This window comes from Bactrocera latifrons, unplaced genomic scaffold (assembly GCF_001853355.1).
Source record: "Bactrocera latifrons isolate USDA-ARS-PBARC rearing strain unplaced genomic scaffold, ASM185335v1 scaffold_7, whole genome shotgun sequence".
In the NCBI taxonomy this organism is placed as follows: Eukaryota; Metazoa; Arthropoda; class Insecta; order Diptera; family Tephritidae; genus Bactrocera; species Bactrocera latifrons.
In genome coordinates this window covers 2,012,228-2,027,858 of record NW_017537378.1, presented here as the reverse complement: position 1 = coordinate 2,027,858, position 15,631 = coordinate 2,012,228, and the positions used below count along the sequence as shown (strand labels likewise).

Here is a 15,631-nt window from a genome sequence, read left to right as displayed (position 1 = left end):
TTTAGAGGAAAACGGAGTTTGTAATAACTTAATAAGTGTTAGGTTTATAATTTGAATTTGAATATCTATAAATTAAAAGAAGTTTTCTTAAGTGAAAAAAGAGAGAAAGATAGTTAAGAAATATCTAAGCATATTTTTTAGGTTTTTCCACTTTCGATTTTCCGTTGATAAGCGTCGCGCTGGTAACACCGCAACAGCTGGTTTTTATGGTATGAAAACTGTTAATATTTGCAATTTTTGCGCTTGCACATTTTTTGGATGGTTTAACTTTCCTGCGAATCTTTGTGTTATCTATAAGATTTCTTAAAAAAGTAACAGGAAACCAATTCATAATCCATCCATGTATTGCGTACATATACATATGTATATTGTCAAACATGTTACGATGTGCAATATGTTGAGTATTTAATATTTACGAAAGCACAACTACATACATACATAAGCATTGGTTGTTTTGTGTAATAGGAAGTTGTAAGAGAGAACGTATACGTTGTCTGGTTGTAATTTACAACTATATTGTCAAATATATCTATAACACCGCACGGAAATCGGGTGTGATGGAATTTTCTCCTAAGTCAGTCGCTCATCATTGCGTCCATTTATTAAAGCATCCTTTACACTCTCTTTGCCATCAGGGTCCAATTTGACAACAACTGTAAAACACAGAAAACCTACCAAACACCATAAAAAGCTCAGTGGCGTTACGCATGCGCAAAGCATGTGGCGTGCAACAAATCGGACATGCTAAGACCATGCTATTGGATTTTCTTTAACTCAGCTATTTCTTTCTTTTCGTGTTATTGTTTCGCGAAAATTAACAGAGCATGCGTTGTCTTAATTGTTAGTGCTTTTTAATGCACTTCTATTTGGGAAAAAAACTCTTAGTGTAACAATTTTAAAAGTGTTGTTTGGGTTTTAAAGTAATTGGTTGGTTGGACACACGCCATGGACTAGTGATTCATGCTACGTAAGTTTAGTTAAATGCGTGTATGCCAAGCATATAGACGCATCAATATATCATGAGTGTATTTAAGTTTAGTGATGATAAACTAAATGCATTTTAATTAGTGGTTAAGTTTACTGATTTCTACTTGATTTGTATGCCATCTATTTTTATTTTGTTTTTATTATTCCAATTTGAAGCATGCTAGTTTGTAAATAAATCATTTTGATTTAATTGCCATGTTTTTTGATGCGTTACAAATTCAGGTTTTATTGCAGCGATTCATCACTCATCAAATATTTATGCCGTTTTTGCTTATCTATTGTGCCAGTACAAATTTTCGTTATATTCACGATTAAAATCTATTTTATCAGAAGACTTTGGTGTTTATTGTAAAATGCTATCCTTAAACATGGCGTTTACTATGGAATTAAAATTGAATATGCATGACATCCATATGCGTTAGCGAAAACGCAAGGGTGGCAATGCGTTTAGTTGCGTTGCCATGCTCACAACAACTTCTATTCATATTTCAATCCAAAAACTCCAATTTTTTAATGTTCCCAACACGCGTTAGTCATGAGGTTCTTCGATAATGAACATGTGTATTCACTTCAAATGTCAAACTGACGCATACGCTTACACAAATTATGCAGTTCAGCTTAAGCATCAATAAACTCACCTTAAACACCACATTTATTTGGTGTTATACAACCCTATATATCAAGAGTTTGGCCACACTGTTGCACAAAATATAAACAAATAGGTTGTAAATAGCAAGGAAAATCTGGACAGCACAAATAATTATGGAAACTGCGGTAAAGGAAAGGAGAAAGCGCACTTTCTGGAATGAATCGACAGAAGCTTACTTTGTCGATTTGTGGGAGCAACAACGTGACCAATTGCTAGGTGCGAAGAAAAATACTCATGTTTACCAGGAGATGTCCGACGAGTTGGCTAAATACGGCATGGAACTCTCCGTGCTCGATGTAAAATACAAAATAGCCAACTTGACTGCTAAGTATAGGTAAACATTAAAAGGGACGCAATAAAACAAAGAAATTTTGAAAACTTTTCGATTTCTTTCTTTCAGAAAATGCAGTATGGACTTTGCAACATCCACTGCGCCGGTGGCGTGGCCATTATACGAACAGGTGCACAGAATAATCAGCCGTAAGTCTTCCAACACCACCGATGCTGCTTCTGAAGAAAGCATGGAGAATAAAGGTACATACATAATTTTTTTAGCTCAACTATATTCTTTGTATTTCATATATTTAGTTCCCGTTAACTTAGAAGCTTTTTTGACTCCTCTGGCGGCGCCTTTCTTCGATTCCCACGCATTTACACCGCTTCCGCCCTATAGCACACAATTGCCGGCTTCCGTAAATGTGGGCGCGTCGAAAAGACAAAATTCGGAAAAAATAATTTCGATGTGCGAAAGCTTGAAGACATCAGCCGACGAGAAAAACCAACTTATGAGAGAAATGGTCAAAGTGGAAAGGGAGAAATTGGAGGTTTTGAAGGATTTGCGGGATGACAATAAGAAACTTACGCAAGCAATATTGGAATACTTGAGTCGAAAACAGTAATATTTTTATTATTAAGTAATTATTTACTAAGTGTTTTTGTTTTTAATATTATTACTTTAATTTATTCGATTTGAACTCGATATCCTAAACTCTAGACTTTGTTAAGTGGGTGATGCAGCAGATTTATGCTAAAGTAGTATATTATAAGTATAATTTTTTATATAATTTCTTGGTTTGTAGATGTGCATTGAGTGTGCTTAGAACAGATTTTACTGTTAGACCGTTAAATATCGATAGCATCTACGATTGGGTGTTTCATGCTGAAGTCCTTTTATTAGTTACAACTAGCTAATATTTTATATAATAAATAAAAAATACCTTAATTCGTGTTTTTAATTTCGAATAAAATATTTAAATAGAAACATCAGCACTCCATCTTGACAGATTTCATGAAATTTGAGTAATCAATTTTGTTATTTCATTTATTGTGAAATCGTAGTTCGGTATTTCCCCGTTCGCGTTGCCATTGAATACCGTTACATATACATATACATACATACATGAATATATAATAGTTTAGCGTGCAAACCGCTTTTAGTCACTCCCTGTCGCCTCGTGCGTAAATGTAAAGCTGAAGGTCTAAACGTGAGAAGTTTAGTCAGCAAATATGGCGTCATCGATTGGACAGTCAAAAGATCAATCCATAAGCTTTGCGATACAAAACTTTGCCCAGGTAAGTTCAATAATTTTATGAAAACTGATCTGAAAGCGAAAAGTGTTTTGTTACTTTATTTGCGTACATAAATTGATTTGAGATAAGATTGTGTGAGTATGTGCGATTTTTATCGGCAAAATATCGCAATTAATTTACTTGAAAAATAAAAACAAAAAACTACTTTTATCAAGGATCAGCAAAGAGAAATTAAATTACTAATTATTATAATTTCTAGATCTTTTATGGTTAAATTATCTCATGATTCTACTTCTACTAACAGTTAATCAATAGCGCAGAGTTTCTCGACTACACACCGGAAATACTACAACAAATTGTAAGTGCCGATGAACTGAATATCGATTGTGAAGTAGATGTCTTTCAGGCGCTTATGCGTTGGTACGAGCACGATAAAGAAAATCGCCGAAAAGATCTCTCTCAGCTCATACCAGCGTTGAAACTCGGTCAATTTGATGCGGCATTCATAGAAGAATACATAAAACCTCTGTTTAATGGCGACCAAGTACCAGCCAAAGCATTGTCATTGCTGAGCGAATCGACCGTTACCGATAACCGGCTAAAACCCGATTATTTAAAGGCGAGAAATGAGCGGACTTGCCGACTGCTGACTTTGAACGACGTAAAAGTGCGTAAAAATATTTATAGAGACTGAAAAGTTCTAATATAATATCTGACTGATGTTGCAGAAGCTCAAACCCATCCTGCGTTACAACACGTCCCTCAACAAATGGCAGAAGTGCTTTGAATTTAAATTTATCGATTACAGTTATGCTGTGTTTCATCACAAGAACTATCTGCTATTCGTTGGTGGACGCTCTCGAGGCACACAGCGGAATGACACTATTAAATGTCTTGATTTGCACACCTTTGAGTGGCAGCAAATGTCGGCGATGTCTCAACGTCGTGATGACTTGTGCGCGGTGCTTCTAAGTGGGAAGATTTACGCTTTCGGCGGACACGATGGCGACGATCCCTTCGATACAGCGGAAATGTGAGTGCACAACCTCAGAAAGAAATTACTGTAAAAAAATCTATCCGATATGTGGATTTAGGTACGATATAGCGACAAACCAATGGCAATTACTGCCCTCCATGCCCTATCACAGATATGGCGCAGGTGCCACTGTTTACGATGGCAAAATTTACATATTCGGTGGTCTGAGCATAAACTGTAGGCCACTCAGTGCAGTGGAATGCTATGATCCATTAACAAATACTTGGATAAGTTGCTGTGATATGCACGGAGCACGTGGTTGGCCGGGCGTGAGTTGCAATAAAATAGTAGAATGTTACAAGCATTTGAGGTTATGTTTCTTGTAGGTTGCGGTATTAGATAGTTTGATATATATTATTGGTGGTTACAATGAAGGCTACATAGCTGCTGCCGAGTGTTTCGATCCACAGCTAAATGCTTGGAGAGAGGTTTGTAACATGTGCGAAAAGTTTACGATTTTCATTTTTAAGTAAATAAATTGCAGATTGCACCATTAAATATTGCACGTTTCGGAATATGTGCCATCGTAGTTGGCAATCGGATATGGGCGCTTGGCGGACACGATGCGTATACGGTCGAGCAATATGATAGAGAGAATGATAAGTGGATTGAAAAAACACCGTTACCTGTTTATGGTATATTCAGCTGTGTAGAAGTACCAAACCATATAGTGAATAAGTTGCAATCGTGTTATGCCGTCAAAGAGAATAATTAGAAAATAAAATATGGATTAATAAATAAAAATATTGTATTAAATTTTAAATAACATATTGTATTAGTATTAAAAAAGTGGTAAGGAAAAATAGAAAATAGGAGGAAGATATTATATATCAATAAAACTATTTGAGTATGCGGGAATAACGTATGTATTCTGTCCACTAGGAATGTTTACATATGTACTTTTACATTTTCTGTGCACTAAAAGTGGTTATTACAGAGCATGTCAAATAACATGGCAGAATAGTGTATTCCTACTCGCTGCTTTCCAATACCGCTGGAATATTGCACACTTTTAAATTTTGGGAATTTTATATATTTTTTTTGCGTCCACTGTGGCAACCATCCGAATGCAGCGCAACTCAAACATGTTCGTGACCAGTGCTTACAAGCGAACTTATTTTTGTTTGAAAATGGCAGCACTTCGTGCAGATAGGCCGGCAGCGGGTTTCTTTCGAGCCGGCGACGAACGAACAATTCATTCGAGCTAGCAACGCGTTATGAGCGATAGTTGTGGAAATAATTGTGCGAGTTTTGTTAATTGCAGGCGGTTTACAGCAATCTTGTGTTAAAAAAAAAATAACTATGTAAGAAAATTAAAGCAAAATGAGCCAAAATCAATTTTAAACAATAGAAATATTAGTATTTTGGAAGCATTTTTCTATAGTAGCATATTAATAAAATTTCATTTTGGTTCATTTGAAGATAAATAAGAAAAATTTGACAAGTGCGCCGAGTATCCTTTGTGTGCTTATAAAATTAAAAAATTAAGCAAATGGGAAGGGTGTGTGGGGTAGACAAGTTGCTTGTTTGGGATATGTCTGTATGTATGTGTGTAAGCGCGTAGATGCAGATGTATGCGGTGATGCTGCTGTTGCCTTTTACCGGTGTTTGTCGCTAATAGGAGCAGCGAAACCGCCCTTTTTGCTTTTGTCGATTGCCACACAATCAAACAAATTGTCACAAAGGATATTTTGAATGCAATTCAGTTTTGAGTTCTTTCAATAATCATTTAATTTTTTTGTCTGACATTTAGTGCTTTGAAAATTTTATCTGGAAATTTGCTCATTTTGTTTATTTTTTTTTTTTATATATAAAATTGAGTGTGCAAAAGAAATATTTTACAGTTTTGACATTCGCCCAATTTGTAAAATTTGTGTGAAAACATTTCTGCGCATTTGCGCACACACATAAAGGTTGAAATTAAAAAAAAAACGTGAAAACGGTGAAGCAAGTTTGTAATAATTTGTATATTTTGTTTTTGATTTGTTTAATTTCGTCTAGTGCAAATTAATTACAGCTGTGTTCATATAAAAAATAGAATTATATAAAGCTATACTGAAGAGCTTAGCTAAATATAACTAAAATATTTACAATAATTCAATAGTCGTGGGTGTGCAATACTTTTGAGACATAATAAAGCTTCTACTGCCAACTAAAAAGTATTCGCGAAAAACTGCAGAAGCAATCAAGGCGAAAAACAACGAATTTTTCTTGAAAAAAAAAATCAAGCTGAAAGTGTAAGTTTTATATTTAAAAATTATTGATTGTTAAATATAAATAAAATGTATTAGGATGATATAGAATTAGCGAAAAATTTTTCCTTACTTCATTGCACACAAAACAAATCAAATCTTTGTCTTTTTATCAACATAAAAAAACAATGCATTGATCCTGTATTTTTTTTTGTTAATAATATGCATTAATTTCAAAGGTCTCCCCTTAGTTATAGTTTTCGTCATTCTTTGGCTTTTCTTTGATTCCATTGTCGGCTTATTCGTCTACTTTCCGGCGACTGCATGTAGTTTTCTGTTTTTGGCTCTTTTGTGTGTGTGTACATGTTTGTGTGCTTGCATTTTCGACCGGCTTCCTCACCTTGGCATTGGTGGTGGATGAGCTGCTTGCTTAGCAAGTTGTTTATAACCACACGGCGTTGCCACCTTTATCATGTGGAGTTTTGCGGTTTGTAGAAAAGCTTATTAAAAGCTATTATATACATATATATAAAACAATCAGAAAATCATGAATTAATAGAATTCTGCATTGAAAACTATTTATTGTCTAATTACTTGACAGTTGACGTCTCTAAGATTGTTTGCCCCAAATAAAGTGCCGCTTGAGGGTATGCACTAAATGCATGGCATATGTATATATGAGTTTGTGTGTATGTTGGGAATGTGACAACTTGATTTGCCATTTATTTATCTCTGCACATCTGTATATACATATGTATGTATATAAAACGTCACAATCAGTTGTCCAACAGCATTCTGTTTACCTGTAATTTTTACTTACTGCTTGCTGTTGTTTGTGCTTCGCTCTTGTATATTTTCCTTTTGAATTATGTTTGCGCTGATTTCTTGTTTTTCCAGTACATATATGTTTTTTCAATATTGCGTTTTTACTGCGTGTTGATTTTCTTTTAATTAGCTTTGCACAGTTGCTTGTTGTTAGCATGGACGCTCCAATTGCATTGGCAATGACAATTACGTACAATGCTAATTATTGACGCAGCGTGCGAAAAGCGCATATACATATATTCATGAATACATAATTACATGCACATATTTGTGACAGATGAACAAATTTTGTAAGAAAATGCACATATTTTATAATAACTTCTGATTGTCGTGTACAGAGAGTTTCTATAAAAGCAGAGACGTCAGCTGAATTTGACATTTGATTTATTCCTTTAGCATTAGCGCTGTTCCATTTCCACAAAAACCTTTTTATATTTTTTATTTCTTTAAAATTTGTGCTGTTATTTAAAAAGTAGCCAAAAATGTGGAGCATTTAAAAAAATTGGTGAAAAATGTTCGAAATAAAACTATTTAGTTTTATTATTAGCCTTGAGATAATTTTTTTTTTCAATCAGCCGAAAGCAGCTGTTTAAGTGGAATTTAACGATCAGCTGTTTTGTGCTGAAATTGAAAAAATAGTCCAAAAACACAACGCGAACCAAATTAATTAAAATATTTCAAATTTTACGTTTATAATATACAAAACGGTAAAAGCTGAACTATGCAATTCTGCGCTAATTGGATATTTAATAATTATTAGTTTTATGTTATTTCCTTTTAAACATATTTACTAAATTTCTCTTTATATAAATAAAATTAAATTTATTACATAAAACTATCATATATTCCAATTTAATTGTATTCATTACTCCCATAGTTATACGCCGGTGTATTGACATTTTACTTCACCGGCGTTTTGACTCATCATCGTTATCCCTTCCGTCTTGTGCGTCCACCTTCTCAATTGTCTGCTTTCATGTATGTATCCGTTGGCGTAGTTCCTTTGCATTGAATGTATTTTGTATTCCATAAGTTGCTGGTGCTTTTGCTCGACGTTCAATTACCAACAGGATCTTTTGTGTGAATTTAGGGCGTGTGCTTTATGGCTTCCCATAGTTTGTAGACAAGTACCCATGTACCGGAGAGTGGCTACAGCATACATTCAATTTACCCAATGTTTCGTTTCATTTCCTACACTTGAGCACAGAGGGAGGATGTGATGAAAGTAGGATAAAAATAAATTTGTATAAATGTATTGCTATCACAGATGAAGTAAAGCCCTTAAAGGCATACATAGTCCCCAGTGCATCATTGACGAGTTTTGTTTGTAAAACGTGGATTCTTCCCAAGACGGCTTTTGTTTGATGAAAATAAAGAAAAGTGCAAATGAAATAGACAAACAAAAACAGTCGTGCACAATAGTTTGTAAGCCAATGGATTTTTAGTAAAGTGATGTGTCAAGAGTTTATCATTGGATGAATTTTGTTGTGTTCAGATTCGAAATCAGTAAAAAAAATGGCTTAAAAGCGTTTAATTTGTGTTTCGCATTGCAGCATTTACTGTTGGAATAAAATACAGAATTTTCATTGAGATAAAGGAATTGACATTACGCACAAATATATTGGCAAGTGATAAAAGCCACCCCTAAGCAAATGGTGAAAATAACAAAGAGGAGATAAGCAAAAATCGACCCTTGTTTACCGGCATATGGTCGAATTTCGCGCTAGCACAGACACACACATATGCGTTGAGTTGAATATATGTATTTGCCGGTAAGGAGATTGGCCCCCAAGGAAATTTGTGGCAATAAACGGCCAGGATTCTTGCTTATGTTATAGATTTATATATAAGTAATAATAAGCGTTTTTTTTTCATATACAAAAATGTTATTTTCAAGCTTCAAAATATTGAAAATCAGTTCAAAAGTAAACTCCCATGAATTCAAAGATCTGTCCGATCTTTCTGATTAACCTTTATCATTTCAGTAATTTATTTTCCTACTGGGAATTTGAATAAATACACGTATTAGGTACATAAATCAGTTTGCAAATCACGGACGCATATGTTTCCGTTTGTCTTTTGGTAATATTTTGCCTAAATAACATCCCTGCCAATATATTTGCGAATAGAAAAATATTTGCAAAGAGAATAAATGTTTATTTTTGTAAGGGAAATCAACATTTGGAATAAAGAGCCACATGAAATCAGTGTAAGGCTGAACACATGTGTAAAGAAAATTTCAAATAAGGGCTTCCCCGAAAATACTGCATCTCATCTGTACTTTTCCATCAAGGTTAAGACCTTTCCAATCTTTCAGTATAATTATAAATTCCTGTCACGTTGCCTAAGTGTTGGACGTAACTGAATTTATTGGTGTCAAATACATTGATCGTTGCTTCACACTATTCACGTGCACACAAATTTTTATAGGAATTAGTAAACTCGACGTGTTAGTTACGGATTTTCAATTTTACGAGTCTAATTGCTCGCTACCCAATAATATCACAGTCATCACACCGGCTCGTCGTCATTATGCCACCACCGCAGCGGAGTGACTTGACTACCTTTTTATAAATTTTTATTTCATTTCATGCTATATATTACTTGCTTCCGTTTATGTCGCCGGAAGTGCGGTGCGCGCCGGCCCGCCAGGTATTCGGTAGTCATCGCCGCTAAGTCATTCTGAAGCAAGTCGTGTGTGCATCGATATTTATGCGTGAACGCTTATCCACTTATGTACAATATATGTACATATTTATGTGTTTTCAGTACGTTTACGAATGCTTTAGTATTTTATATACATGCACAAACATTTACAAATATTCCAGCAGTGGAGATCATTCGTCCCAACAACGAGTGCAGCGCGCGTTGTGAGTTTATTGCCACTGCTCAGGAGAGTCCTTAGTGTAGTACATATATTTCGTAAATTAATTTGATATAAAAGTTAGAGTAAATGTACTTCATTTGTTATACCCTGTACAGTATATTTTAAGTTTACGACGAATTTTATAACATTCAAAAGGGACCGTCGGCGACACGATGTAACTGGCCGAAGGACTACAGACTTGACCTTAATATTGCAGTCGATGGCGTTAAAATTCCGAACCTAAAGATTTTAGGTGTGATTTTCGACAGCCTGTGCTCCTTCACTCTTCACACGACCGCGATTATTGCCCAACTACAGAGCAACAAAAGTCGTAAGTCCCTAGCCGGCAACACATGAGGGAAAAGATAAAGAAACGTTGTTGGCAACCTACAAGGCAATCGGCCACCGGTCGCCAGGATCCAATGAAATCCAGATGAGGAAGCTCTCCAGACTATGACAGGATGCCTCTTGATGTCTCCTATTAAACATCTGTACACTGAGGCCCGTATGCTTCTAGTCAAGGTGCATAATGAACTCCTCTCCAAGCAGTTTCTGCTGGGGCTTCTGCGAAAACCCCTCCAGTCACCTGCTTGAAGCAGAACAACCTACTAGGAGCATCAAGAGGTCCTCTCTCAACTAAGGTAATACGCCGACCAAACTTCGGCCGCAACTAACTTTAGACATGCACTGACCACCATTCACAGTAAAGCCATTAACTCCTACACTGATTCTCTCTCAGTGAATTGCGTACTTAGAGTCAAATCACCACTCATTGCAGACGAAGAGCTCGAGTTACCGCGAGAATCGAGAGTGGCTCTAGCAGGTTAAACTTCTATTACATTAACCAACTCTTTGCATGTCATGCTAACCTTACGCAACCTACACTCCTCTCCCTATGGTCTGACCCCGTCGAAATAGCACGTTTTCTGGGCCTAAACTTGGATGACCTCGAAGACAACTAATCCTTACCTTCCCAACGATGATTAGGTACCCTCTGCAAGAACAACAATTACAACAAGGCCACGTTCAAAAAAATCGAGATTATGAGCTTGAGAATTGGAGGTCTCGCTGATACTATGTAAATGTTCAAAGTGACGGGCTGAGTCGATTTAGTCATAGGCGTCTGTCTACCTAAGTATGTATTCGCGAACTAGTCTCTCAGTTTTTGAGATACCGCCTTTTTCACACCAAGAAGCTACTTGGTAGCTACTATAGCATATGTATGTAGGTGCCGAATCTAGTTCTTGACCGAACTAGTTCTTGTGTAGAAAACTTTTTGATTTGATGAGATAACTTCACGAAATTGAACGATCAAAATCAAGTGGTTGTACGGAAAAATGAAGGTTACCCTAGTTTCGGGGCAACCGGCGATACTTTCTTGTTTTATTTTTATATTACAACTCTCTTACTATATGTATATGGACTTATTTTCGACTGATCAACAAAAAATCTCGCGTACGTTTCCATCACGTGTCATTGTTCCCCACAACACATCCATAGCTATTCCAATTGATGTCAAAGGATTAGCCCACATGCAGATTTGTCAACATTCAGCGACTACACGCATATTAATCTTCCATCAACACGCACACAAAGAACCTTATAAGTACATATTTACTTGTGTTTATTTAGGAAAATGTATGATTGCCCTTGAAATTGCTTGATTACAACACGAGCGCTCCACCGCACCACCGCTGTGACGTCTTCGTCTTTCAAATGCATGTCATCAACATTTGCCACCCTTTGTTTGACCTCCAACTTCGTGTTCCCCCCACCCAATACGTTTTGTCGCGTTTTTTCTTTCATTTTCGTAGACGCTCCTGTATATCAATTTCACTGCTTGCCAGCCAGTTCGGTCTGTCGTCCAGCAATGGGAGGCCGTTTGGCGTGCAGACTCCATGAGCTGCTGCTGACTTGGCGCCCAATTATGTATGTGAATGTGTCTATATACATTTGAATGCTTTACAGATATGTATCACACATCTTGTACCTTCTTTCTCACAACAAAAAGCGAGTGTTTGTACGCGTGTGTAGGCTGCCAGCGTCAGTATTTATTTGCAGCTTCATTTGTTCCTCGCGACGCTGTTTATTGGTTTTTGGTTTGCTGTCTTTGTTTCGTTTCGCATTTCGCGGAGTTTCGTTGCGTGGCCTCGGTACATAAATGCCTCTGAAATGTTGACTTCGAATTCGATTCTGCTGTGCATGCTGGGCGCCCAGTAGGTTGTCCTTTTACATCGCCATGCAGTTGACTGTGAACGTTGTGCCGTTGCACGTATGTACGTCTCCACTTTCTGGGCTTTCTGTGCGTGTGTTGGCTTGTGTTGTTGTTGCCGTTTAGTGCGCCTGCGTCTGAAGGGCCCGTGACAGCCGTTTGCCGGTTGTCAACGTCTGCTCGCTGGTTGCCAAGTTACCGGCTGCTGTCATACTTACATACATGCATATGCATATGCTTGTTGTTGCAGCCCAACAATTTGCCATTCAGCTCAATTGCAACGACAAAGCGTAGCATGGTACGACACAGTAGTTGCTTTGGCTTTTCTGCGCGCTTTTCGCACTTAAATTTGCCGTGTACTTATGTATTTATGTTTATATATTTGCTTATAGCAAAAACTATAGTTTTCGTCCCCACAACTGTAACGTGTGTCTTGCATGTGTCGCTCATTCGGCTAAGCCGGTCTGGTTCCGCGTCTTATTTATGGCACACATTGTATTTGTTAATGGCATTGCCGCCTATCGTCTGTCGACTGTGGCGTTCCTGTGTGACTGACCGTACGCTTAGTCACTCGGCCGCTGGATCCTGTAGCTTGGTGTCGATGTCGTTCCTGACTCATAATTCCATTTTCATCGAGTAGTTACGAGTATGTATGACTTTCGTCGCATTCAACATTCGTTTATTTTGTTCTCATGGTTTGTTGTTTTTCCTGTAGGTAGCACTTTGCTTGAGGGCGTGAGTTGTGCTCTGCGATTTCGTTGCATGCACGCGTTTCGCTCCCTAATTTCTTCGTGTTTGCACTATCCGCTACCGGAGTGCATGCAAAAACAAATTTATGAGTGTATGTGTGTATGCATGTGCGTAGTAAATATGTATGTATGTATATATTTGCTTTGCGCCGCCTTTGTCCTGATTTCGTTGCGGGAAACACACCCTGACTTTGTTATTATTTGTGAATTTTTCGGCTATTTGCCCGATCTCTAATTGAAAATCAATAATATTGAGGTGTTGCTACACAATGTAGTGCATATATGTGTAATATATATAAAAGTATTTATGTACATGTATACATAAGTTCAGTAGTGTTCATAAAAATAGTGGTACCGGTGGGTTCTAACCATAAAACAGAAGAATTAAGTTAAAAATACAAATTATTAATTTAATAACTCTAAAAAGTAATTTAAAAAGTACACGGAAATTTTAACTTTTGAGATGACCTTCAGCTCCTTCAGCGAGTTTTGTTTTATTTTTTTCGATCGACTGAAAACGAACTCCACGGAGCGGTAATTTCAGTTTGGGAATAAGAAAAAATCACACGGTGCCAAATCTGGTGAATACGGTGATGGATCGATGGTATTCATGGCGTGTTTGGCACAAAATTTGGTCAGCATTGTATTCTTTTTTGAGGAAAAATCAGCTTTATTGGGACGAGTAGAGCAAGAACCCATTTCATATCCAAAATATCGACCAAAAACCTGACGGTTTTCAAACAACATATACTTCACTTTTTTTTAATATTTTCGTCAGTTGAAAGGGTCGAAGGTCGTCCAGAGCAAGTCATGTCTTCAACGATCTTTCGACCGACAAACAGAAAATAATCGAGTTAATAATTAAAATTTTATATAGTACTCTATTAGATCCCGCCTCATCTCATAAGGATTTGAGCCCATGTTTCCTTGACCACTAGTCAAAGTTGTGTTCTACTTGTTATGTATGCTGTTGCCAGAACTCGCTTAACATTTACCCATTTATCTTTTGATCCGTTCTCCTTTTCAAACGTTCATTTTATAGACTATAGAGAAGTATATGTCAAATACATACGTATGACTAACGCCATAGTACGAAGAGCAAGCCTATTATATACTATACCATAATCCTCAGACCACCATGTTTTTGTAGTGTACCAATTTTGGTAGTGTACCTGGATTAATCTTATGTGTTTGGTAGTAGACGGAAAGACTTTCTGGACTCTGTTTCATCAAAAGGAAGTAATTTTGCTTTCATTAGTTCACATCACATTCCGCCAATTTGTAGATGGCCAATTGAAATGTTCTTTTTTCATCCAGCCTCATGTTTCTTCGTCAAAAACGTTACTTTCAGGGAACTTCTTATATTATATTCAGATATTTTTCAAATAGGCTCCTACGAGTTGTAAGGGTAGTTAGCGACAATTTTAACTTTTTTAAAATAATTTTTGACGATGGTTACGACTTGATTTTAAATATCGTATAATCAGATAAGAAGAGACTTTGTAACATCTTTAATGGGGACGTAAGGGTTTGTGTAGTAAAATAATCATTACTATCGGTTGAGGACCTCTTGACGATGTCTCCCAAGTTTCACTACTAATATAACTTTTTTAATGACGAACTTTGTAGAACTTTTTGTAATGACGAACTAACTCAAGACCACACAAGCTAACATAATGGTTCAATTAGGTTAGGTTAGGTTAGGTTAAGAGATCGATCCTAAGAGGGATCTTACTTGAAGGACAGTCCTTCGAGGAAACTTCTATATTACTGCATTATAAGATCCTTGCAGATCGGCAAAGCGCTTTAAGCCTATCACAGATTTATTTAGATGGCTAAAAACGGTTTCTTATATGTATGGAAAAACAAATATACTTCAACTTGTTTATTATCATTCAAAAGAACATTCTCAGTATTTATTTTTTGAGGATGATCCCTTTTAAATGTTGGCCGCGGTTACATCTCAGATAGTTCATCCTTTGAGCTAAATTTTTCATGACTAGTTCTAGCATTTCGACTGGTAGTTGACGAATGACATGGGTGATGTTTTGCTCTAAGGCCTGAATCGAAGCGGGATTGTCCGCATAATTTTTCGATTTTACATATCAGTATAATATGACACGATCTTGGTGGCCAATCGACCGGCCCGAAAGTAAAATTATCTGCTCACCGAAGTGTTCTCTCAATAAATCCGTTTTGTTGAAACCAAATGTCGCCGAGATCACGAGCTTCAATTTCAGGCGTCAAATAGTCAGTTATCTTGACGCGACAACGGTCGCTGTTGACGGTTCTCACAGGCATCATTTTTGCACAAACTATATTTTGTACTCTTTTAATATATGATCTCGACGTAAGATTCTCAAAGTCATTCCATACGTCAGACCGAATAGCTGCGAACGGACCCGAATCGACTTTCCACGGTCTTCGTGTACACTCAGTAGGCCGATTATGTTGACCATAAATTGAGCGAAGTGTACGAAACACAATCTTTACAGAACGTGAATTTTCATAATAAAGTTGAACGATTTGTAAATGTTGTTCGGGCGTAATGAAATGACAAACAATACTGAAAAAAATAACATGAC

General features: G+C 36.7%; 3 protein-coding genes across 5 annotated transcripts in view; all 3 read left to right on the top strand.

Annotated features, from left to right (window-relative positions):
* The first annotated feature begins 911 nt into the window (after positions 1-911).
* LOC108975809 (myb/SANT-like DNA-binding domain-containing protein 1) lies at positions 912-2,858 on the top strand. 2 transcript variants are annotated; one of them, XM_018944543.1, is made up of 4 exons: positions 912-967; positions 1,222-1,970; positions 2,037-2,170; positions 2,240-2,858. In XM_018944543.1, the coding sequence occupies exons 2-4, from the start codon at positions 1,750-1,752 to the stop codon at positions 2,533-2,535; spliced, it is 651 nt and encodes a 216-aa protein (XP_018800088.1). In that variant the 5' UTR covers positions 912-967; positions 1,222-1,749; the 3' UTR covers positions 2,536-2,858. The 2 variants fall into 2 exon arrangements, with proteins under 2 accessions (XP_018800088.1, XP_018800087.1); XM_018944542.1 differs by having other exon boundaries at positions 916-967; positions 2,225-2,858.
* A 158-nt stretch (positions 2,859-3,016) lies between these two features.
* LOC108975769 (kelch-like protein 5) lies at positions 3,017-4,917 on the top strand. Its single transcript, XM_018944483.1, has 6 exons — positions 3,017-3,208; positions 3,471-3,833; positions 3,895-4,199; positions 4,261-4,471; positions 4,529-4,630; positions 4,687-4,917. The coding sequence occupies exons 1-6, from the start codon at positions 3,143-3,145 to the stop codon at positions 4,915-4,917; spliced, it is 1,278 nt and encodes a 425-aa protein (XP_018800028.1). The 5' UTR covers positions 3,017-3,142.
* Positions 4,918-5,393: 476 nt separating this feature from the next.
* Positions 5,394-15,631, top strand: part of LOC108975931 (protein singed) — a 54,349-nt gene continuing 44,111 nt past the window's right edge. The window contains exons 1-2 of one of the 2 annotated variants that reach the window (XM_018944773.1): positions 5,394-5,506; positions 6,220-6,439. The gene's annotated coding sequence lies outside the window, so the exon portion shown is untranslated. Of the gene's footprint in view, positions 5,507-6,203; positions 6,440-15,631 lie in introns of both variants that reach the window. The other variant, XM_018944772.1, reaches the window with a different exon arrangement.